This window comes from Schistocerca nitens, chromosome 3 (assembly GCF_023898315.1).
Source record: "Schistocerca nitens isolate TAMUIC-IGC-003100 chromosome 3, iqSchNite1.1, whole genome shotgun sequence".
Taxonomy (NCBI): domain Eukaryota; kingdom Metazoa; phylum Arthropoda; class Insecta; order Orthoptera; family Acrididae; genus Schistocerca; species Schistocerca nitens.
In genome coordinates this window covers 219,628,387-219,654,257 of record NC_064616.1, presented here as the reverse complement: position 1 = coordinate 219,654,257, position 25,871 = coordinate 219,628,387, and the positions used below count along the sequence as shown (strand labels likewise).

General features: G+C 46.1%; 1 protein-coding gene across 2 annotated transcripts in view; it reads left to right on the top strand.

Moving 5' to 3' along the window:
• The first annotated feature begins 1,239 nt into the window (after positions 1-1,239).
• LOC126248178 (filamin-A) overlaps positions 1,240-25,871 on the top strand; it is a 564,033-nt gene continuing 539,401 nt past the window's right edge. For both annotated transcript variants that reach the window (XM_049948949.1, XM_049948948.1), the window contains exon 1: positions 1,240-1,609. In XM_049948949.1, the coding sequence (XP_049804906.1) occupies positions 1,255-1,609 (355 nt within the window). In that variant the 5' untranslated portion in view covers positions 1,240-1,254. The remainder of the gene's footprint in view (positions 1,610-25,871) is intronic.

Below are 25,871 nucleotides of genomic sequence, written 5' to 3'. Positions count from 1 at the left end.
TACTGTTGCAAAGTTTCTGCGCTTGAACCCGTTGCGATCCCCTATGACTCTAGCCCGCGGTTTTCGAATTGCCAATACTTCAAACATTCATGAGGTTTTTTTTTTTTTTTTTTAGTGAAACTGACCTGGCTTACACTCATGTGTAGCATGGTTTCTTTTCATTCAGCTAGATGTTGTTGTACATATCTGTACTAAAAAGCATTCGTAGTCACAGTAAGTGTAACGGAGCCAGTTGTTAACCTGTGGCAAGGAACTTCAATTTGTGCAGACAATCTTGTAATAATATTTTTGCGTTGTTTTGTAATTTTTTATTAGAAGAAAATAGGTTTCTTCCCAAATTATTTCTCTGCTTTGATGATAAAAATCTCTGCATAGAGCCTGATGAAAGATATCTGAGATGAACTAAATAATTCTTTTTCCAAATAAATTTGTAGTCGAATGTATAAAACAGTGCATTAAAAAGTATAATGCTTCAAAGGTTTCAAATAAAAATGCAATTTTGAAGGCTACAGATGTGAAACTAAGATATATGTATTAGGTTTATCACACAGACATTCAAAAACTAGAGATAAAATTTGATGAAATGAAGAAATTACTTAAAATCTCTGATAGAAAGTGGGGATTCTTTGTATTTTGCTATATAAAAGTCCTGAAATGGGCGTAATTCGTTAACATGTGGCGGTCGGTATGACTAAGTATCCCAATAAGGGAAGTAGGTTGTGAACAGTGAAAGCACGCTAGAGTAAGACGTCAACACCCATATTTCCTCTGCAGGTTAACGCCTTAAAAGGAGCAGTGTTTATGGTAATTTGAGTGGTGGGGATAAGGGAATGGGGGCGAGCTTACCTCGTTCGAGACACCGCAGTCTTTATGCAAGTGGGGAGTAATAACACATTGCCTACTTCTCCCTACTCCAGTGGTATCGTGTCCTCTCGAAAGGGGAAGAAGATCTTCAGCTATTTTTGGTACGGTGTGATTCGTGCGCCTCAGTCACACTGCGGGAGCCGAGGTGGAGGGATCGCGCTCGCTCAGACTCCCGTGTTCTCGTCCATCGGAACGCAACACGACTGAAGTGCTTTGCTGCCGCTGCCTTGCGGGCTGCATACATCAGGGGAAGCTGCAACCTTATACAGTTTACCAGCAGGACTGAAGTGCTTTGCCGATACTGCCTTGCGGGTTGCGTACAATAGGCGCAGCAGAAGCTTTTTGTGGTTCTCACTTTTCCTCGCTAGGTAGCACTCTACAAGTGGCACGATGAATAACAATAATGACGCGGGGCCGGAGCCGGGCAGTGTCAGTGTGGAAGATCAGGACGAGATGGTCGCGACGGAGCGCGAGCTTGCTGAGGACGCCCAATGGAAGCGCATTCAACAGAACACTTTCACGCGCTGGGCCAACGAACATCTAAAGACTGTCAACAAACACATCGGCAATTTAGAGACGGACCTGTGTGACGGTCTTCGGCTGATCACGCTTATAGAGGTCCTTTCGGGGAAGCGTCTGCCAAAGCACAACAAACGGCCGAACTTCAGATCACAGAAGTTGGAGAACGTCTCTGTCGCCCTTAAGTTCCTGGAGCATGACGAAGCTATACGGATCGTGAATATCGGTGAGTACTTGTCAGCCGCTATCGATCTCCGTACAAGCTCGGAGTTTGCGCGGACGCCCGTGCTACGTTGTTTCTCACGTGCGCGTATACTCGCAGACAGTTGGCTTTTCGCCTGGTCAAAATGAACTGGCATCCTGACTTCGGTGCTATTTTTGAGCCCCCGGTATACCCCTTTACTGGCCCATTGCCACAGCCTCCGCGATGCCCTACACAGCGCATGTGCGCGACTGCGGGATCGGAGGGGCGTGGCTGTCAATTCGATAATTAAAAAGTTCGAAATACGCACGCGTTTGCAGCGTTTGACTATTATTCACATTAGTTTAGTTACATTTCATTCACGGTAGAATCTCTTTGGTTCAAGGCTTTCGAAGAACTTGATTTTAATGTGATACTACTAAATTATAGAACATCGTTAAGATGTTATTGGCTGAAGTGATTGTTAGCGAGTGTTAGTGTAAATGCATCTACTGAAAATAAAATTTAGGTCATTCGCGCGGGGTGTCTGTCGCTCATCGTTGACATTTTTAGCAATTGCGGGAAATCAAAATGTCGCGTTTTTTAATTCTTAGACAAAACCACTCGATGCTCATTAATTTTTTTTATTTGTCTCTCTCTCTCTCTGTGTGTGTGTGTGTGTGTGTGTGTGTGTGTGTGTGTGTGTGTGTGTGTGTGTATTTTATAATGTGTTGGTAACTTCAGAAATTTTCGGCCGCATAGATTTTCAGATATCTTTTTTGCACATTTTTGTTTAATTTAAGATACATTATACTACTTGACCTTAAACTATCGTCGAACAGGCGAAATGTTGCAGGACTGAACATATACACGTAAAAGACTTTTTGCTTGTTTGCCATTTATATAAACTCTTGATAAAATAACGCTCAATTTTTCAATATGTATCAAAATTTCAGCAATGTTGAAATCGTACCTGTAATCTGATCTACAAGCGAATAAAGTAAAAGCGGTGATGATCATTCTAGGAGCTTCGACAGTAAATAGCTGCTCTTGTGCAGACATTTCTCATTTTTTTTTCACCGTTTAGTTTCTTGTAACAGTTTGTAGTGTATACAACAAACGCGCGCAACACAGTGACGCCTACGTAGAAGCATCACAGCTACTGATTTTTCTCGACTGATACTCATTCTGTCTCGAAGTGCGCATCGCAGTTGTTCCGTGGTGATCTTGAAGATGTGTGTTTCTGTGGCATTACTGCAACAATGTACAACAGAAACGTTGAAATTATTGGCGTTTCTGTCTCAACGCTCCGAATACCACAGTAACGTTCGCACTTAGTCATTATATCAGGATTCATGAATGTTTTGAGCAATCATGCTAATGGGAGCCGTACAGTGCTGTCCTTGCTGTGGTCTTTCGTCAGCTACATCTACTGATTCGGACGGGTGCAGGCAGGCCCTTAATTAGTTACAATCTTATCGAGACACAGTATGGTGCGCTTGCTTCACTTTTCAGCGATGGCCAACAAATATCAAATGCTGCAGTGCTTTTATTAACTGGTACTCTGAATCGCTTAATCAGTCGTTCACGACCCGGATGATGATAGGCTTTGAAACATTCCCTCACTTCGGCGCAGTCGAAAACCGTAGCTACTACTCGTCGAGCTGTCTCGACGTTGGTGTATTTCTTGGCGGACTGATCAGCAGTATTAGTGATCGCGGCTTGTTTGATTGCACAGTTCTTCCAGCGAAGGAAACTCTTTTGTCCAAAGTACTTGAAAGCACGAGATTATTACTTACTTTCTAACTCGCGGGTGAGCAACGCTTTTATTTTATTTTTGGTCGAAGCAGTTATCCAAATTAGACAAGGATGTGAGAATTAGCCTTATTCCAGGACCCCCGCCCTCCCTCCCACCTAGATTAATTTGAGAAACGAAAATCAGAAGTCGGCCAGAATTTGAATCGCAGTTCTTAGACTGAAAGTTCAAGCGTTTTATGGCAGCGATTGAAGGTAAATGTTCTCTTGTTTTCTTGACCTTAGGGGTCTGTCAGTTTTTCCCCCCCTTGCTTTAGTTTCGTCTGAAATGCGATTCGTACAGTGTAATCACGCCACACGGTGGATGAAAAGGTAGCGGTATTGAAAATGTAGCTAACATAGTCTTTGCAACAACGTATTCTACAAAAAAAAAAAAAAGGAAGCCGCTTTACACAAAGTTGTCCGATGACATGCTGTGTATCTTCGGTACATTGATTCGCTTAAACCTTAAGCTACACGGACTGTGGAAAGACATGAGTGAGCGTGTGTGTAAACAGCAAAGACTTTTTCTTCAGTTCATCACATTGGAAACTTTAATCCTGTATAATTTTCTTATGCATAGGAGAGACTATAAGAAAAGAGCGGAATTTCAGTGCAGCTCGCCGAAGTTAAAGGCCACGAACTGATGAAATTAACTGTAAAACGTGACGTTTATAATTGAAAAACGACTGTTCACAAATACTTCAATGCGTTGTCCGTGTCTTACTCCCTGAAACTCATTTTTTACCCGTTTTTGCGATGTGTAAAAGGAGGCGCAAACGCGGTATGTCATCAGAAAGTGTGGGCGTCGGGTTGTTTCCTTTTTACAAAGAAAATTGTTTTTAAAATACAAGGAATAAGCAGTACTCCGGCAATGACAGAGTAGCATTGCCCCGTGTTTTCTGCCAGCGCTATGCAGCAGCGCTTCTTAGTTGCTGCTGGAGTACTGTATATTCTTCGCATTTTGCTCTCCCTCTCAATATATATCGACAGAACAAATATCGCACAAGACTAATTTAGGTCCGCTCTATCGAATGGGCACTCTAAACTGCATTTTAAAAATAATTTTGTTTGTAGTGGGAAACTAACTGAGGCTTTCCGTTAACACTGGGACGTAATGAGCAGTATTTGTTTGGGTTGGCTCCGACTACACATTGCAAAGACAAAACTGCAAATATGTCTAAACATCAGAAAATAAACCTAACGACTCTTAGGAGGGACACTTGATTTGTGTGGCAATATTCTACGTAGTTGCTTAATAATTCTTGAAGGTATGCCTTCAAGAACATTTGTAATTATTCTGTCTATATGTGAAAGACAATCTCTGGAACTACTGTAGGGATTTTGATACGGTTTTCACTAATAGACTGATTCGCGGGGAAGGTTTGTGTATACAGGATGAACCAAAATTCACGCACCCGGAGGGCACAGCTCAATTCCTCGCAAAGTGACAGAACAAAAATGAATGCACATTTTAGGTATAAAACGGACGTCAAAGGTAAATTGGAAACTACGTAATCCCATGCCTGCCAAGAATCTTCATTCAATAAACACAGCCATTGTGACCAGCAGTTAGAATTCAGCGTTACAATACTCAGCGTGCTAGATTTCACAAGTTCGAATCCGGGTCTAGGTGTATTTTTAATTTTGTACTTTTGATCTGCACGTCAGTGCTGCAGTATACGTTGTCTATTAAACGATACGTATCTTACAATTACATTTTATTTATGTCGAACATAATTATTGGTCAGACATGACGGAAATATTCAAGAAGAATAATAATCAGTTAAAAATAAATTATTTATCAAAGTATTAAAATAATTACAAAACTTGCCATTGTGAAGCTGTTAAACTTACTACAATTTGGTAAGAGCTGCCAAGTGTAACATTTTACCAACGCTTCCAGTGACAGCGTGTGTTTCGCAAAACGTACATAGTCTTCAGAGCAGATTCTCGAATCGACCCTCTGCATCAGCAAACATAGGAGAGCTTCTGTGAAGTTTGGAAGGTAGGAGACGAGGTACAGGCAGAAGTAAAGCTGTGAGGATGGGGCGTGAGTCGTGCTTGGGTAGCTCAGATGGTAGAGCACTTGCATGTGAAAGGCAAAGGTCCCGAGTTCGAGTCTCGGTCCGGCACACAGTTTTAATCTGCCAGGAAGTTTCATATCAGCGCACACTCCGCTGCAGAGTGAAAATCTCATTCTGGATATAGCGATTCACTCGACCATTTTCTCTCTAAGCTATTCGCTAAAAAGATTGTACTCTCATTTCTGTTGTTAGTACTAAATAACTGCATGCGTTTTGATAAGGACCTGCTACAGTTACTGTATAACGATTAAGAAGCCAGATACCATTCCAGGCAATCTAAAATTTGAAAATTTAAAAATGCAGCGAGAACCAGAATCGAACTCGCAAATTCAAACATTCTAACGCAGTACTCTACCTGCTACACTAACCGGCCAGCATAGCTGCAGTATGAAGATATACTGTCTGATCTGAAGTATCCAGACACCTACTAGAGGACATCAATATGGGATGCACCCACTCTTTGTCTTTATTACGCTTTGAACTCTGCTGGAGACGCTTTCAGTGAGGTGTCCGAATTTCTGAAGGAACGGCAATCAATTCTTCAATAGCTGGAACCAGAGAAGGCAGAGATGTTGGACGCTGGGTTCTAGAGCCAAGTTTTCGTTCCACTGGACTCGGGTCGGAACTCTGGGCAAGCCAGTCATTTTCAGGAATGTTGCTGTCCACAAACGAATGCCTCACAGATACTGTTTCATGACAAGGTGCACTTTTGTGCTGATGCAAACAATCGTAGTCTCCGAACTGTTCCTCTGCGAGACTCAATACACAATACTGTAAAATGTGTTCGCGTCCTTCCTCATTTAGCGTTTTCTTAAGCGCAGTAATGGGGCCCCCACACCCTAACTGATAAAAACTCTCCCATATTGTAACATCACTTCCTCCATACTCTACTGCTGGCTGGTAGCGTTCTCCAGGTATTCGCCAAACCCAAACCCTTCCATCGGACTGCCACAGGATATACGGTGGGTGTTTGAAAAGTCCGTGCAAAAATAAAAACTACTTACGTGTTTGGGGTAAACCTTTTTTTATTTTTCGTCATAGTCTCCTTTTAGACTTATACACTTCGTCCAACGCTGTTCTAATTTGTTCATTCCTTCCGAATAATAGGAATTGTCCTAGTCTCCAAAATAGCTATTAGTTGGTGCAGTCACCTCCTCGTTTGAATAAAATCTTTGTCCCACCAACCATTTCTTCAAATTGGGGAAACAAATAGTAGTTCGAAGGAGCCAAGTCTGGAGAATAGGGGGGATGTGAAACGAGATGGAATCTTATTTCCATTAATTTTGCGACTACAAGTGCTGAGGTGTGTGCTGGTGCATTGAAGTGATGGAAAAGGACTTTTTTGCGGTCCAATCGCCGGCGTTTTTCTTGCAGCTCGGTTTTCAAACGGTCCAATAACGATGAATAATGTGCACCTGTAATAGTTTTACCCTTTTCCAGATAGTCAATGAGGACTATCCCTTGCGAAGCCCAATAGACCGTCGCCATGACCTTTCCGGCCAAAGCACTGGTCTCTGCTTTTTTGGTGCAGATTCTCCCTTGGTGACCCATTGGTTAGATTGTTGTTTGGTCTCAGTAGTAATGTATCCATGTTTAATCCACAGCGACGAAACGACGCTTAAAGTCCTGCGGATTCTTCATGAACAGCTGCAAATCATCCTAGCAACACTTCACACGATTCAGTTTTTGGTCAAGTGTGAGCAATCGTGGAACCCATCTTGCGGATAGCTTTCTCATGCCCAAATGTTTATGCAAAATATTATGTACCCGTTCATTCGAGATGCCCGCAGCACTAGCAATCTCACACACCTTAACTCTTCGGCTATCCAATGATTGCTGGAGTCGTAACCGCCACAGGGCGTCCAGAACGTTCAGCATCACTTCTGCCCATATGACCACTCCGAAAATTTTTAAACCACTTATAAAATGTTCCAATCGAAGGTGCAGAGTCACGATAATGTTTATCAAGCTTCTCTTTAGTCTCATGAGGCGTTTTGCCTTTCATAAAGTAATGTTTAATCACCACACGAAATTCTTCTTCGCCCATTTTTTGACAATCATTCGACTTCCTTGATTCGCACCAATGCGAAACACAAAGAAATAGACCAATATGGCTGAAACTTGGTGTGCGTTCTTTCCAAAGATGCTACTAACTAAACATGACCTCAATACGCGCCGGTGGTGCCATCTCTTGGACTTTGTGTGGCCTTTTCAAACGGCCTTCGTAGAGCGATTCGTCGCTCAAAATCACTCTCTTCCACTCACCCACCGTCCTCTCTCGACAACCTCAAGTGTCATTTAGCACTCCTACAGAAATATATGGCTTATGAGTAGCTGCTCGACCATTGTAACGCCCCCCCCCCCCCCCCCGTTCCTCTTTCTAACTACCTACCCACAGCCACTGTGCTAGCTGGACTACTGGCAAGCTCTTTGAAACTGATGAGTGATCCCTTCCGCCGATTTGATGCCCTTTTTTTTTTTTTACAACCGCCCTCTGCAGTACTCTACGGTCGTGCTTGTTCCTTTGCGTTTCCATCTCGGACACATCACAAACAGCCCATTTGGGCAGCTTCAGAAGGGTCGAAATGTCACTGATGGACTTTTTACTCAGATGACAGCTAATGACTACTCATCGTTCAGTTATTGAGCTCACCTGACCGACCAATTCTGCTGTTAACTGCTTCTCTACTGACAACTCACACTCACTCGACTTTTCAAAACTGCTATAGCCTTGTTTATTCATAGTATAGGCACTCTAAGTACCTTGCCTGCGTAGTGCTGATTTTTTTGTCTTTTGTTCTTCTCGGTTAGGTTTGTCATATATCGTGTCAATCAGTTTCATGCAGTTATTCTTTTACTGGGTGCATTTAACCGTGCATTAGGTCCGGCCACCTCGTGTTCGATCGCGATTCATCTGTTCTGACTGCTGCTCCAATGCATAGAATTGACCCACATCCCCTTTATACTTTAGGTCCGCCTTTCGTGACACCTAGTGGACAATTCCGCATTGCATAGTGGTGTCCGCATACTTTTGATCAGACAGTGCACTTATACCTCTGATTAGTGTTGCCAACTAGATTTTTTTCGACGACCATTTTCTATCCAAAATATACACTGAAGGGAATTTTATTACTTTTCTTGTACTATTAGTATGAAAGGAATCGCACTGTGACGCTCGTGTGCGGGGATTTTGGTTCACCCTGGGTAATTTATAAATATTGCGAGAAAAGTGGCTGAATTGTGCTGAAGTTATAAAAAAAAAATTCAAATGGCTCTGAGCACTATGGGACTTAACATCTGAGGTCATCAGTCCCTAGAACTTAGAACTACTTAAACCTAACTAACCTAAGGACATCACACACATCAGTGCCCAAGGCAGGATTCGAACCTGCGACCGTAGTAGTTGCGCGGTTCGGGACTGAAGCGCCTAGAACCGCTCGGTCACTACGGCCGGCTGTGCTGAAGTCGCCTGCGCGTTTATCATCTGTCCTTGAAGGCTAATCTCAGCAAACTACGGTAGGGATTTTGATACGGTTTTCACTAATAGGTCGACCGACTCATGATTAAGGTTTCTGTGTATGGTTTACTACCGATATGCAATCGTCCTCGCGCAGATTCTTAGTGTTCCTGTGCGAAGCCGGGCAGGACGCTAGTTAAACATAATTCCATCCGAGTCTTTGGTGGACTCAACTATCAAGTCAACTAGTGTGGGCTTCCTGCCGGGGTCGCTATGCTCAAGTCATATCCTCAGTTCCTTGAGCTGTTACTACTAGAAATGGGTACACCACGTAGCAGGTGCTTCACACATAATGCAATTCATGTACGTTGTATATTTCGGCATTGCAATTCCGTGCATATTGCAACAGATGGACTGGAAGATGTATCTGGTTACAGTACATGACCTCTTTCAGCTTGAAGTCTGATTATTTTGTTCAGTGGACGGAAGAAAATATGTACTACAACCAGTGTGTCACGAGCAAGTACATCTCCTACAACGGTCCCTGAATCGAGGACGAAAACTACCATTTTTTTAAGCAGTCTCCTTTTCAGGCTGGGTATTTTGCTACAAATGAACAAAAGTCTGCCATTATTGTTACCTACGATTGAGCCTATGTGATCATCCCATTTCACGTCCCTAGAACCTCGATTGGTGCCGGTGTACACTGTATGATCAAAAGTATCCAGACACCCCAATTAATGCGGAACTGACCACTGCGTGCCACGAGGGGCCGGATCCGCCAGTATAGAAATGGGAGAGGAACATTTTGTTGTTAGTAGAGGAGTAACAGAATAGGTCCGTCAGGTGAAAAATGGCTCTGAGCACTATGCGACTTAACTTCTGAGGTCATCAGTCGCCTAGAACTTAGAACTAATTAAACCTAACTAACCTAAGGACATCACACACATCCATGCCCGAAGCAGAATTCGAACCTGCGACCGTAGCGGTCACGCGGTTCCAGACTGAAGCGCCCAGAACCGCACGGCCACACCGGCCGGCCCCGTCAGGTGAGATCAGTGACTCTGAATGTGGACTAGTCATTAGCTGTCATCTGAGTAACAAGTCCATCAGTGACATTTAAACCCTTCTAAAGCTGCCCATAAGGGATGTTTATGATGTGACTGATGTGTGGGAACGTGAAGGAATGACCACAGCTAACCCGAGACCAGGTAGACTGCATTTAACGAATGACATGAGCCCTCGAGCATTGCGGAGGGTGGTAGTAAAAAGTGGCATGAAATCAGCAGAAGGAATCACTCGTCATTTCCAAAGTGCTTGCCAGCAGTGTAACTAGCACAATGGCTGTTGGTAGGGAATTAAAAAGAATGGGGTACACTGGTTGCGTAGCTCGTCATAAGCCACACATTTCTGCAGTCATAGCAAAGCGGCACTTGAGGTGGTGGGGAGAGCGACGATACACGACAGTCGGTTAGTGAAGCGACTGATTTGGAGTGATGAATCGCACTGTACCCTGTGGCAATCCGATAGAAGGGTTTGGGTTTGGTGACCGTCTAGAGAAAGTTACCTGCATCATGTAAGGGGCCAATAGCGAAGTATGTAGGTGGTGGTGTTACGGGTACTGAGGTGTTTTTCTTGGCCAGTGTGTAGTCACCTTATTGTGCTTAAGAAAACGCTGAATGCAGAAAGTTATGCACCGACCTTACAGCATTGTGTGCTGCGTACAGTAGAAAGGCAGTTCGGAGACGATTACTGTGTCAGCATGAGAGTACACTGTGTCATAAAGCAGCACCTGGGAGGCAATGGTTTGTGGATGATAACATTCCTGAAATGGACTGTCCTGTCCAGAGTCCCAACCTGAACCCAATGGAACACTTTTCGGTGGATTGGAACGCCGACTTCACTCTAGATCCCAGCGACCAACCTTCGCTGGGTTCCATTCTTGAGGAAGAATGGTTTGCCATTCCTCCATGGGCATTCAGACAACTCACTGAAAGAGTCCCTGGCAGAGTTCAAGCCACCGTAAAGGCCAAGGGTGGACGCCCCTCACATTAATATCCACTAATGGGTTTCCATATATTTTTCAAATGTTCAAATGTGTGTGATATCTTATGGGACTTAACTCCTAAGGTCATCAGTCCCTAAGCTTACACACTACTTAACCTAAATTATCCTAAGGACACAACACACACACACACACACACACACACGCCCGAAGGACGACTCGAACCTCCGCCGGGACCAGCCGCACTGTCCATGATTGTAGCTCTTCAGACAGCTTCATATATTTTTGAACAGATCGTTCAGTCTTGATGAGTTTAGGGCAAAGTTTACCTTTCAACTCTTCAGAAGCTAAGAGAACAAAGTAAGAACGAAAGATCAGTGTCTAACATCTCGTCGTCCGTGAACTACACTGGTCTGCAAAACATAAGGATGAGATAGGTTAAGTAACGTAACATATGAACTGCTCGGTGGCAATGAATGAAAGTACCGGGGGGGGGGGGGGGGGGCGGCGGCGGCGGTTGTTGCCAAAGGTTTCCCAGTCGCGCGCAGAACGCTGGACGTTAAATGGCGTGAGGTCAGCGAGACCAGCGCCGAATGGGGTTTGCCCCGCAGCAGGAGGCAGTTGAAGGAATGTGAAAAAGACATTGTGTGACAGTCAGTAAGCATTTACGTTGCGCTGTATCGGTGTTCATGATAACATGGTCTGGGACAACATTTTGGTGACTTTACACGGGAAAAATCATCGGCAAACTGGAAGGAGAATAAACAGTGACGAGTGTAGCCAAGGAGTTTCGTATAGCTCTAAAGTGTTTCTCTCGCATGGGGGTATTCCGAACCACATGCAGCATTGTTGAAAGAGAAGAGGTGGTCGATCACGATCAACTAAAACAGCAACATTGTGCAAAAGGCAAGAAGGGACCCCGTCAAACAGCGGGCGCAACGACAACCACATTTAACTGGATTGCAGAGCGCGCTATCTCACGCTCCATAGTGGTACGGCGATTGAATGGCGGTAGTCTCTCTGCCCGATGACCAGTACATTGTGTTCAGTTGACACGTGCACATCGGCGCCACCTTTTGCAATGGTGACATGAGCATGGGAACTACCCTACTGGCCATTAAAATTGCTACACCAAGAAGAAATGCAGATGATAAACGGGTATTCATTCGACAAATATATTATACTAGAACTGACATATGATTCCATTTTCACGCAGTTTGGGTGCATAAACACTGAGAAATCAGTACCCAGAACAACCATCTCTGGCCGTTATAACGGCCTTGATACACCTGGGCATTAAGTCAAACACAACTTGGATGGCGTGTACAGGTACAGCTGCCCATGCAGCTGCAACACGATACCACAGTTCATGAAGAGTTGTGACTGGAGTATTGTGACGAGCCAGCTGCTCGGCCACCATTGACCAGACGTTTTCAATTAGTGAGAGATCTGGAGAACACATCTGAAACGTAACGTCCATTGTATAAAGTGCCGTCAATGCGAACAAGAGGTGACAGAGTCGTGTAACCAATGGCACCCCATACCATAACGCCGTGTGTTACGCCAGTATGGTGATAACGAATACACGCTTCAAATGTGCGTTCACCGGGATGTCGTCAAACACGGATGCGATCATCATGATGCTGTAAACAGAACCTGGATTCATCCGAAAAAATGACGCTTTGCCATTCGTGCACCCAGGTTCGTCGTTGGGTACACCATCGCAGGGGCTCCTATCTGTGATGCAGCGTCAAGGGTAACAGCAGCCGTGGTCTCCGAGCTGATAGTCGATGCTGCTACAAAAGTCGTCGAACTGTTCGTGCAGATGGTTGTTGTCTTGCAAACGTCCCCATCTGTTGACTCAGGGATCGAGACGTGGCTGCACGATCCGTTACAGCCATGCGGATAAGATGCCTGTCGTCTCGAGTGCTAGTGATAAGAGGCCGTTGGGATCCAGCACGGCTTTCCGTATCACCCTCCTGAACCCACCAATTCCATAATCTGCTAACAGTCATTGGATATCGACCAACGCGAGCAGCAATGTCGCGATACGATAAACCGCAATCGTGATAGGCTACAATCCGACCTTTATCAATGTCGGAAACGTGATGGTACGCATTTCTCCTCGTTACACGAGGCATCACAATAACGTTTCACCAGGCAACGTCGGTCAACTGCTGTTTGTGTATGAGAAATCGGTTGGAAACTTTCCTCATGTCAGTATGTTGCAGGTGTCGCCGCCCTTGTGTGAATGCTCTGAAAAGCTAATCATTTGGATATCACAGCATCTTCTTCCTGTCGGTTAAATTTCGCGTCTGTAGGACGTCATCTTCGTGGTGTAGCAATTTTAATGGCCAGTAGTGTAGATCCAGGAGAGTGGTCGCGTGCTCTCCTCAGATGAAAGGAGATTGTCTGAGCAGTAATTCTGGACATGCTGTCATACGGCGACGTGTTGGAACATGTAATGCAGCCAGGAACATTGTCGAACTTGATGGTCTAGATATTAGGCTGTTGGGAGGCACAATGTTGCGTGGGCGTACTGACCTTAATATCTTAGAACACGATGCGCTCACCATCAATATTACAGTGGTCCTGTATTCCTTCCCTACGTACGTCTTTTCAGGGGTGCATTCGGCCCCGAATTAATTTTTGTGGGTGACAACGCGGACTGCATCGAACAGCGCAGGAGGAAGATCTCGTGGAACGAGAGGATATTCGGTGAATGGGCTGGCTTTCCCGTTCCCCCGACTTAAAACCCATCGAGCACTTCTGCGTCGGGGGAGACGTATTGCGGCACGTCCACATGCACCGATGACCATACAGCAGTTGTCAACATCCCTGGTGGAGGAATGGAACGCCCTACCACAAGAACTCTTTACCATCGCTGTGGTAGCATGGGAGCACGTTGCAGAGCATGCGTTGGTGTCCGTGGTAATGACACACCCCATTGAGAATCGTGCCCGCCTTTCGTGATGTTCAGCGGACCATCATAACTCGCCGTGACTTCAGTGTAATTTCCTTTGAATAAAAACGTAATTTTTTCGTCTCATTACTTATTTCTTTCTGTTAACTTCTGTGTTGTACTGTAGCAGTTCTTTCTATGTGTGGTCCAAGCTTCATCGAGCTATGTTAGTTGACAGTAATGAATCGTGTGAAATTCACTTTCGTCCTTAAGTTTTGCACATCAGTTTAATTTGAGACTAAGCCCAAGTTTGGACTTCCACTTGGGGGGGGGGGGGGGGCGTCTCTGTGGCGTTCCTCTGGATCCCAGGACATGTTGGTATCTGTGGAAACGAGGCGGCCGATATAGCGGCCAAGGCGGCAGTATCTCTTCAGCCTGCTGTTCGCATGGTTCCCTTCGCCGATCTACGGTGTGTTTTATGTCGTCGTGTTGCTCTTTTATGGCACGCACTTTGGTCGACACTTCCCAATAATAAATTGCGGGACGTGAAATCTCGTCCCTGTTCTTGGACCTCTTCCTCCCGAACTCGCCGTTGGGAGGAGGTAATTTTAACTAGACTCCGGATAGGGCACTGTCTTTTTAGCCATAGACATCTTTTAAGTGGCGATCCTCCCGTGCTTTGTCCCCACTGCTCGCAACTGTGGACGGTGAGACACCTTTTACTTGAGTGCCCCTATTTTACTCCGTTACGCGCCCGTCTACAGCTGTCGCCTGATATATCTCCCATTTTAGCAGATGGCACGCGCTCAGCCGATCGTGTCCTCGAGTTTATTAGTGTCAGTGAGATGACGTCAGCCATTTGAAGCTCTTTTTGGGAACAAACAACCCCCCTTCTATAGTGGTTTTTTAAGTTTTCCTTCTGTTTTCAGTTTCCCCACTTTTTTGAGTTTCGCTCCCATTGCTTCTGGTTTCCAATTTGGTTTTTTTACCTTTTCCTCAGTCACAGACCGGGCGCTAATGACCGTAGCAGTTTTGCGCCCTAAAACCATAACAAAAAAAAGTTCGGACTTGACAAGAATGAGGACAGGTAACTGGCTGCGGGCTTTTCAGAGGAATCATCCCGATATTCGTCATAAATGATTTACAGGAACCAAGAAAAACCCTAACTTGATTGAGGGAATTGACATTTGAAGACCGTACCCCCCAATGCGAGGTTGCTCAGAAGTTCAGTTCCAGGTAAGCTAGTGGGTGCTACTGCTTTAGCATGCCGAGGTATTCAGTTATCCTATCAATCAAATGTCCAGTTCGTGCCTGTGTCAGATCCTCGTCCATTCGTTAAGATTTAGGTTTACCTGAAAGAATCCAGATGGCGTCCTTTAACAAGACCATGGACCCGGTTTTTCTATCGTCCTTCCCGAGGTGAGCTAGTCCTGGCCGACGTCCATGTTCAGCGAGGATCTTCCTCCGAAGAATCTAACAAGGGAATCACACACCCAAAGGGTCACCGCATGATCGGATTACGCACTCACACGTAACGAATGCTGCTCTAGTACGATGTGCTGATCTAGAGTTTTCGAGAAATCAGTGTTCAAAGTTTTGCGAGGCTGTTTAACACAGTACGAGAGCGCCAAACGTCCAGCATCGGCGTTAGCGCAACCGTCTAAGGCGGCTGACGCTACAGTCTGGAACCGCGCGACCGCTACAGTCGCAGGTTCGAATTCTGCCTCGGGCATGATGATGTGTGTGATGTCCTTAGGTTAGTTACGTTTAAGTAGTTCTAAGTTCTAGGGGACTGATGACCTCAGAAGTTAAATACCATAGTGCTCAGAGCCATTTGAACCATTTTTTTTTTAAGGCGGCTGAGTAAACACTTCCATCTCTGCGACAGATCACGCTTCTTCTGGAGGAAATTTTGGTAAAAACTTAGGAAAAAACGACGCGATTCGAACAAAGTATGGGTAGACTTGGGGCTTGCCGCCTTGTCGATTGCGTTAACACAGGCGCTCGACGGATAGCGCTCTCCTATGGTACTGAACAGGCCTGCCTCGCACATTACACCTAAGTAAGTTGGCGAATAACCGTGTGGTCTAGGCGCCTTGCCATGGTTCGTGCGACTCCCCCGTTGGAGGTTAGTCCTCCATCGGGTATGGTTGGGTATGTTGTCCTTAGTGTAAGCTAGTTTAAGTCGGATTAAGTAGTGTGTAAGACAGGGACCGATGACCTCAGCAGTTTGGTCTCATAGGAACTTAACACCTACCACCACCAAGGTGAGCACAATCGGTGTCCCGTTGGATGTGTGCTTTACTTGTAAGCTGTAAGTTATGAAGAGGTAGCTAAAGTTAATAAGATGCCAGCCCGCGTGGCGAGCAGATTTTCTCCAATAGGAAACTTTTACTGTGCGCTGAAGTGCCCACTATAATGAAACCGCAACAGACAGAATAAAACTGTGTAGGACCGAGATTCGCTGACTGTGACATTCGCCGACCGCGGGCAGCGATATCACCACCTAAGTCTGGCGAACATGACCCATGACTAAACCCAAAGGGCTCAGTTGCTAACAGCGCTCCTTACGAAAACGCCGTGCTGGATCCCAACGGCTTCGTATCGCTAGCAGTCGAGATGACAGGCACCTTATCCGCATAGCTGTAAGGGATCGTGCAGCTACGTCTCGATCCCTGAGTCAACAGATTGGGACGTTTGCAAGACAACAACCATCTGCACATCTGCACGAACAGTTCGACGACGTTTGCAGCAGCATGGACTATCAGCTCTGAGACCATGGCTGCGGTTAACCTTGACGCTGCATCACAGACAGGAGCACCTGCGATGGTGTACTCAACGACGAACCTGGGTGCACGAATGGCAAAACGTCATTTTTTGGATGAATCTAGGTTCTGTTTACAGCATCATGGTGGTCGCATCCGTGTTTGACGACATCGCGGTGAACGGACATTGCAAGCGTGTATTCGTCATCGCCATACTGGTGTATCACCAGGCGTGATGGTACGGGGTGCCATTGGTTTGCATTGACGGCACTTTGAACAGTGGACGTTATATTTCAGATGTGGCTCTACCCTTCATTCGATCCCTGCGAAACCCTTCATTTCAGCAGGATAATGCACGACCGCATGTTGCAGGTCCTGTACGGGCCTTTCTGGATACAGAAAATGTTCGACTGCTGCCCTGGCCAGCACATTCTCCAGATCTCTCACCAATTGAAATCGTCTGGTCAATGGTGGCCGAGCAACTGGCTCGTCACAATACGCCAGTCACTACTCTTGATGAACTGTGGTATCGTGTCGAAGCTGCATGGGCAGCTGTACCTGTACATGCCATCCAAGCTGTATTTGACTCAATGCCTAGGCGTATCAGGGCCGTTATTATGGCCAGAGGTGGTTTTTCTGGGTACTGATTTCTCAGGATCTATGCACCCAAATTGCGTAAAAATGTTATCACATGTCAGTTCTAGTATAATATATTTGTCGAATGAATACCCGTTTATTATCTGCATTTCTTCTTGGTGTAGCAATTTCAATGGCCAATAGTGTATTTTCTTGCTGTACTCTGTCCAGTGAAATTATACTCAAACACGGTTCCTCTGTATCTCAAAGAGAAATATGTTCCGATGTCTCGATTCGGCACTCCATTTTCTAGCGCCTACAGCTGCATTACCTATTTCCTGATGACAAAATGACGATATGTAAACTCAAATAGCAACAATGAACCGTAAATAAGACAATCGATAAATAAACCGATAGGTACCGGAATACAAAAATGTAAACAAAATCTCTACGAACTTATGCATCAACCTAATGTGATGGAAAAACTTCCTGGGAGATTAAAACTGTGTGCCCGACCGAGACTCGAACTCGGGACCTTTGCCTTTCGCGGGCAAGTGCTCTACCATCTGAGCTACCGAAGCACGACTCACGCCCGGGCGTGAGTCGTGCTTCGGTAGCTCAGATGGTAGAACACCTGCCCGCGAAAGGCAAAGGTCCCGAGTTCGAGTCTCGGTCGGGCACACCGTTTTAATCTCCCAGGAAGTTTCATATCAGCTCACACTCCGCTGCAGAGTGAAAATCTCATTCTGGACGATGGAAAAACTCCATTTTTGGTCTAACTGAAATTTCAAATGTCTCGCCGGGAGCCGAACAACGACCTGCGGCTGACTGTGGTTCATCAGCATATCCTTAGACATTAAATGCCTCGTTGCTCGTTGAGAATACCTTTCCCCATTACATGTACATTGACACTATTATGGCAATATAGAGCGTGGTGAGGCAGTGATGAACTCACTGTACTCTGTCGGAAAGACGACGGTCCAATCCCGGTCCGGCGACTCAGATTTAGCCTTTCCGTAGTTTCACTAAACCGATTAAGTGAAATACTGAGATGGTTCCTCTGAAAGGGCACAATCGATTCTCTTCCCCGTCCTTTCTAAATCCGAGCTTGTTCTCCATATACACTCCTGGAAATGGAAAAAAGAACACATTGACACCGGTGTGTCAGACCCACCATACTTGCTCCGGACACTGCGAGAGGGCTGTACAAGCAATGATCACACGCACGGCACAGCGGACACACCAGGAACCGCGGTGTTGGCCGTCGAATGTCGCTAGCTGCGCAGCATTTGTGCACCGCCGCCGTCAGTGTCAGCCAGTTTGCCGTGGCATACGGAGCTCCATCGCAGTCTTTAACACTGGTAGCATGCCGCGACAGCGTGGACGTGAACCGTATGTGCAGTTGACGGACTTTGAGCGAGGGCGTATAGTGGGCATGCGGGAGGCCGGGTGGACGTACCGCCGAATTGCTCAACACGTGGGGCGTGAGGTCTCAACAGTACATCGATGTTGTCGCCAGTGGTCGGCGGAAGGTGCACGTGCCCGTCGACCTGGGACCGGACCGCAGCGACGCACGGATGCACGCCAAGACCGTAGGATCCTACGCAGTGCCGTAGGGGACCGCACCGCCACTTCCCAGAAAATTAGGGACACTGTTGCTCCTGGGGTATCGGCGAGGACCATTCGCAACCGTCTCCATGAAGCTGGGCTACGGTCCCGCACACAGTTAGGCCGTCTTCCGCTCACGCCCCAACATCGTGCAGCCCGCCTCCAGTGGTGTCGCGACAGGCGTGAATGGAGGGACGAATGGAGACGTTTCGTCTTCAGCGATGAGAGTCGCTTCTGCCTTGGTGCCAATGATGGTCGTATGCGTGTTTGGCGCCGTGCAGGTGAGCGCCACAATCAGGACTGCATACGACCGAGGCACACAGGGCCAACACCCGGCATCATGGTGTGGGGAGCGATCTCCTACACTGGCCGTACACCACTGGTGATCGTCGAGGGGACACTGAATAGTGCACGGTACATCCAAACCGTCATCGAACCCATCGTTCTACCATTCCTAGACCGGCAAGGGAACTTGCTGTTCCAACAGGACAATGCACGTCCGCATGTATCCCGTGCCACCCAACGTGCTCTAGAAGGTGTAAGTCAACTACCCTGGCCAGCAAGATCTCCGGATCTGTCCCCCATTGAGCATGTTTGGGACTGGATGAAGCGTCGTCTCACGCGGTCTGCACGTCCAGCACGAACGCTGGTCCAACTGAGGCGCCAGGTGGAAATGGCATGGCAAGCCGTTGCACAGGACTACATCAAGCATCTCTACGATCGTCTCCATGGGAGAATAGCAGCCTGCATTGCTGCGAAAGGTGGATATACACTGTACTAGTGCCGACATTGTGCATGCTCTGTTGCCTGTGTCTATGTGCCTGTGGTCCTGTCAGTGTGATCATGTGATGTATCTGACCCCAGGAATGTGTCAATAAAGTTTCCCCTTCCTGGGACAATGAATTCACGGTGTTTTTATTTCAATTTCCAGGAGTGTATAATGAACTCGTTGTTGATGGGATGTTGAACCCTAATCTAATTATTGACAGTAGTATCGCTGCTAGTATTCCCGAACTTCATTACGTGGCGTCCTGTGTTATGGTACAAAGATTACAATTAGCAATGATGATGATTATTATTATTATGTCCACCTCGCAGTGTCCGGCGACAGCGACTCCGTCATTCGTTTAGTCCGTATTCTGGCGGGCTCGGATATGGCTTGCAAAGCCGAGCTTTGCTTTGAAGATCTGGTCGCACGGAGAGCAATATAGTTGCCCAGTGGAATTATACGTATAGATGTAATTAGGCGTGGGCTTAGATTTACGGAGCTTTCATTTATCGTCCAGGTTCTTTAGGTGGATATGCTCGAATTGTTCCACACTCTTGTGTACAGTTGAGCGCCACTCTGATCGGCGCAATGCAAGCTCCTCCCAACGTTTGCTCGGAATCCCACAGGCTGTAAGGTGGCGTTTGATGGTATCTTTATATCGCAGGTGTTGGCTAGCTAGCAGCCGCTTTTCCACGCGACAGCTCTGAGTAGAACACCGCTTTGGGAAGTCTACTGTCGTCCATGCGTATGATAAGACTACAATAGAAGAAATCTACACAGAGGCGACAAGTCATGGGACAGCGACATACACGTATACAGGTGGCGGTAGTATCGTGTACACAAGGTATAAAAGGACAGTGCATTGGCGGAACTGTCATTTGTCCTCAGGTGATTCGTGTGGAAAGGTTTCCAACGTGATTTTGGCCGCCAGAGGGGAAATAAGACTTTGAACGAGGAATGGTAGTTACAGCTAGACGCATGGGACATTCCATTTCGGAAATTGTTAAGGAATTAACTATTCAGTGTGCCAAGAATACAAAATTCAAGCATTACCTCTCACTACGGAGTGACAGATAGCCTACCTTAACGATAAAGAGCAGCGGTGTTTGCGTAGAGTTTTCAGTGCTAACAGGCAAGCAACACTATGTTAAATAGCCGCAGAAACCAATGTGGGACGCTCGATGAACGTATCCATTAGGACAGTGCGGCGAAATTTGACGTTAATGGGCTATGGCAGCAGACGACCGACGCTAGTGGCTTTGCTGACAGACGACATTGCTTGCAGCACCTCTCGTAGGCACGTGACCATATCGGCTGGATCCTAGACGACTGGAAAACCGTGGTCTGGTCGGACGAGTCCCCACTTCAGTTAGTAAGCGCTGGCGGTAGGCTTAGTGTGACGGAGACCCAACGATGCTATGGACACAAGTAGTCAAAAAGGCACTGTGCAAGCTGGTGGTGGCTCTATAATGATGTGGGCTGTGTTTACACGGAACTGACTGGGTCCTCTGGTACAACTGAACCGATCATCGACTGGAAATGGTTATGTTCGGCTACCAGCAGACCATCTACAGCCATTTATGGACTTCATGTTCCCAAACAACGATGGAAATTTTGTGGATGACAATGCACAATGTCACCGGGCCATAATTGTTCGCAATTGGTTTGAAGAAAACTCTGGACAATTCGATTATGTTTTGTTTGTGGGGCGCTCAACTGCGCAGTTATCAGCGCCCGTACTAACTCCCAACCTTTGCTCAGTCCAGTCTCGCCACTTTTCAGGAATGATGATGATAATGATGATGAAATGATGAGGACAACACAAACACCCAGTCATCTCGAGGCAGCTGAAAATTCCTGACCCCGGCGGGAATCGAACCCGGGACCCCGTGCTTGGGAAGCGAGAATGCGACCGCGAGACCACGAACTGCGGACTGGACAATTCGAATGAATGATTTAGCCACGCAGGTAGCCCGAAATAAATCTCGCCAAACATTTATGGTGCGTAATCGAGAGGTCAGTTTGTGCACAAAATCCTACGCCGGCAACACGTTCGCAGCTATAGGCGGCTGTAGAGGCAGCATAGGTCAGTATTTCTGCAGGAGACTTCCAACGACTTGTTTAGTCCATGCCACGAAGAGTTGCTGCACTACACTACGTAAAAAGGAGGTCCGACACGATATTAGGAGGCATCCCATGACTTGTCACCTTAGTGTACAGAGCGATTGTAGCGTGTATTTTACCAAACCCAAACCAGTTTCATGGCAACGTTTTCATCGATTGAGTACTTTATCGCACGGTACACAATAGCGTCACTGAAAGTGAGAGCTTCGCTGGTAGTCTCTCAAAGATGTTACCTGAGTCAGTACTGACAGGAATTTACTAAGACAGTGACGGGTTTGGCGGCCTAGTGGTAAGTGGAAGCCTGGAGACCGTAAGTTTGTGCGATCGAGTTCTGTTCAGGCACTGAAATTTGTCAGTCTGCCTTTAAGGTAGCCTTCACCTCTCAATTATGTGAAGACATGTCAGGGACGAAACGTGCTTCGAACTCCACGTTAAACTGTAGGTTCCCTTTCCCCCATAGGACTACTAGGGTCGCCGGAGTGGCATCCAGTTGAAAAAACTTGCAGACAGACGGCTGAACGTCAGACTTGGACTTCCATCCAGTCATCCCATAGGACTTTAGAGTTAAGACGGTGGTTCCAACTGAGGTATGGTGGTAGCATCTGCTGTACTGAACCGAATCTTTGCTGCAATAAGGTAGGTGAAGCAGCTTAAGCTATTCAGAGTTAGTCTGTTATGCCATGACCACCAGTCTTTAAATAACCAGAGATTTTTCTCAACTGTCCACGTACAATTTGCTGGAAATATCTCCAACTGATGACCTTTTCCATTTCGCATAAGAATCAAAAATATTCTAACAGTGGCGCTGTGTATAGTACTTAAATTGGAAAAGCACAAAGGTGATGTAAATTATTTTGATATCGCGCTGTCTCTAGTGAAGTAGTTATCAGAATATTGTCAATTCCCTACAAAAAGCGGTATAAAAAGGAGAAGTTATAAATTATATTATGAGAAATTACGACTTCATCCGCCTACAGGCATTGAAATAAATCAGTGGTGAAGACTGAAAACTTTTGCTGGATGGGGGACTCGAAACCAGATGCTCTGCTTCTCTAGAACCGTTGCCTTAACCGCCTTTCTTATCTCATTTTGTTCGTTATTGGTCGTTGTATTTGTTCGGGGCGGACGTCCCATGACGCTTGTTAAAGTTCATCGTTGATCCATTAACTCAGTTCTTCATTACAGAGGGCAGCTAACCCTCTGACCGAACACGCTGAGCTACCGTGCCGGCTACCGCCTCGGCCATCCGGACACGCCAGGCCTCACCGACCGACATCGACACCTCTCCTCGGGGCAGCACTCCGTGAAGAATGGGCTGCCATTCCCCATGAAACCATCCAGCACTTGACTGAACGTATGCCTCATAAAGGCCAACATATTTAATTCCAGTATTACCGATGGAGGGCGCCACGAACTTGTGATTTTCAGTCAGGTGTCTGGATACTTTTGATCACATAGTGTATAATTTAGGGGAAACGGACGTGGGCTTTAAGGTGGACTGGCTCGGTAGCTCAGTAGTAACGTGCCAGTCTACGAATACAAGTGTCCTGGGTTTGATTCGCAGTCAGTGGATTTATATATCATTAGTTCCACTTCTGGCAATGTTTGTTAATGCTAAATTGCAACGTGGTTCAGCATCTTTGCTAAACTGTAGGTCCCTCTACAACTGGTTGGATAAGTCAATTGCATTAAAGTCATGATTAGTGAAGCACTCGCGCCTCTGTAGCCGATGTCACTAACTTACGACTGTGCGGTTGCGCTACTGTCAAGCGCTAGCGGGTTTGAATCCTAGTAGTGGAAAATTTTCACTGCCAGCATTTTGCTGGCAAGGGGAGGAAAGGTGGTGGCTTAAAATTCCTGATCACCAGTATTTGCGCTAATGTCAGGGATTAAATTCCAAAGCTTTCTGCAGTGTCTCCGGAAGTGGGGGCATGTGACAGGTACCGGGATTCACCCTCTCCATCCCTTCATCCATATCAACACGAACCCAACACTACACAGTACAAGCACTCATCAGTCATCCACACCTTACAGATACACACTTGACCCTGCGTAAGAGGTGGGAAGAAGGCAACGACAAATCACCTCCACGAGGATCTTGCTTAGAACGGCAATGCAGGATTCCCTTATCTGCTCCCCTACGCCCATTTCCCTTAGTATGTGACTATCTGACGTGACTTCTAAAGCACTTTGGTATTCAGACTAACCCCGTGGTTGACAGCTTTAATTTTAATTGATGTAACAGCGAATTTAAATTTGGTGGAATGCAGCCAAATTGCTTTACCTTAACTACAGAGCTACTACAACCTGTTATGGTTCAAATGGCCCTAAGCACAATGGGACTTAACATTGGCGGTCATCAGTCCCCTAGAACTTAGAACTACTTAAACCTAACTAACCTAAGGACATCACACACATCCATGCCCGAGGCAGGATTCGAACCTGCGACTGTAGCAGCAGCGCTGTTCCGGACTGAAGCGCCTAGAACCGCTCGGCCACAGCGGCCGGAAAACCTATTATGAAAGATCATATTCTGCACGAATTTATCTGGGCAGTAATATTACCAGGGATGGAAGGAGCAAGGCAGAAGTGAGAAGTAGACTAGCTCAAGCAAAGGCTGCTTTTAACAAGAAGAAAAACATATTAACATCTAAGAGCATCAGCCTTGAAATCAGGAAAAGATTTTTGAAATCATATGTGTGGAGTGTGGCATGCTATGGGTGTGAAACATAGACTCTCGGGACAGAGGAAGACAAGAAGCTAAATTCTTTTGAAATGTGGTGCTATAGACGCATGCTCAAAATAAAAGGATCGACAAGGTCACAAACGAAGTAGTTCTGGAAAGAGCAGGTGAGAAGAGAAGCTTCTGGAGTTTCATTGTTAAAAGAAGAGTGCAATTTACAGGCCATCTATTAAGACATCAAGGACTCCTGAACACAATCATTGAGGGATATGTTGAGGGAAAAAGACCAAGAGGATGACCACGACTGAGGTACATGGATCAAATCGTGAAAGAAATGAAGAGAAAAGCTGAAAGACGCACAGAATGGAGACAAGCTGCCATTGTAGCTGTTGCAAACCAATCCTTGGATTGACCACTACAGAAGAAGAAGAATACGGAAAAGTTTCGATCCTGGGAGGTAGAAAATGGATAAGAGCAAGGGTGTGCTGAAAAGAAGTGCCTTCAAATATCTTATGTGACAACTCTTAAAGCTTTTTAAATCAATCTTTACTAACATTGCACATCTTTATTCTTCGTGTGCACATATTTCTCAACTTCGTCGTCCTGGCGACGAATCTTCCAACGAGAGACCAGTTTGTTGATCTTGTCACTGTAGAATGGCCGATGTGTTGACGGAGCCACAACCTCAGCTCTGCTTCATCACTATCAGAGTGAAGTCGTCGGAGGTGTTCTTTAAGTTTTGGAAAGAGATAAAAATCTGATGGAGCCAAGTCCGGACTGTATGGAGAATGGTAGACGACAATGAATCCAAGGCGTCGGATTGTTAAGTTTCTCATAGCGCTCGTGTGTGGTCTGGTATTGTCATGCTGAAAGAAAGAGTGCTTTATGTGCAGAAGAACTCTTCGAATTCGAAACTTTATTACAGCTGTTTCTCACGCACTGACATAGTTAAGTAATACTTGTGCGCTACAAGTCGAAGCCCTCTAGCAGCAGAGGGCTGCAAATATGTAGAAATAACGAATAAACTGTAGAACGTTTTATTAAAAAAAGCTTTGAGTTTTCACATAAATTAGGAGCCATTACTTTTCAGAACGCCCTCGTAATTCACTGTAGTAATCATTGAACGTTCCATTTGTTGGCCTTCTAGGCATGACAGGAAGTTGTACTGGTGTTTATCGTGGTGTGCAATATGGCCCCGGGGATTGGATGACTGTCGTCGGAAACTAAAGCCAGGCGGAGTGGCATGACTGCGGCGAAAGCCGGTTTTCATCCGGCGGCCTACCCTGCTGGCTTAGGCGGAAGCTGTCTGTGTTCGCTGTTGAAACCCGTTTCTCTTTTGATGCGACCGATTGAAACAGTCTTCTTACTATCATCCAGCGGATTGTTTAGCAGTAGCTGCTCTTGACCATGTCGTTCTCTCAGCCACTGTTTCCAATTAGCTGTAGTTGATGCAGTGTCCATGTACGCAGAATACCGAGGTAAAGCTGTCGTCAACCCTGAAGTTGGTTTCACCATTACATTGTTTACTAGGCATCAT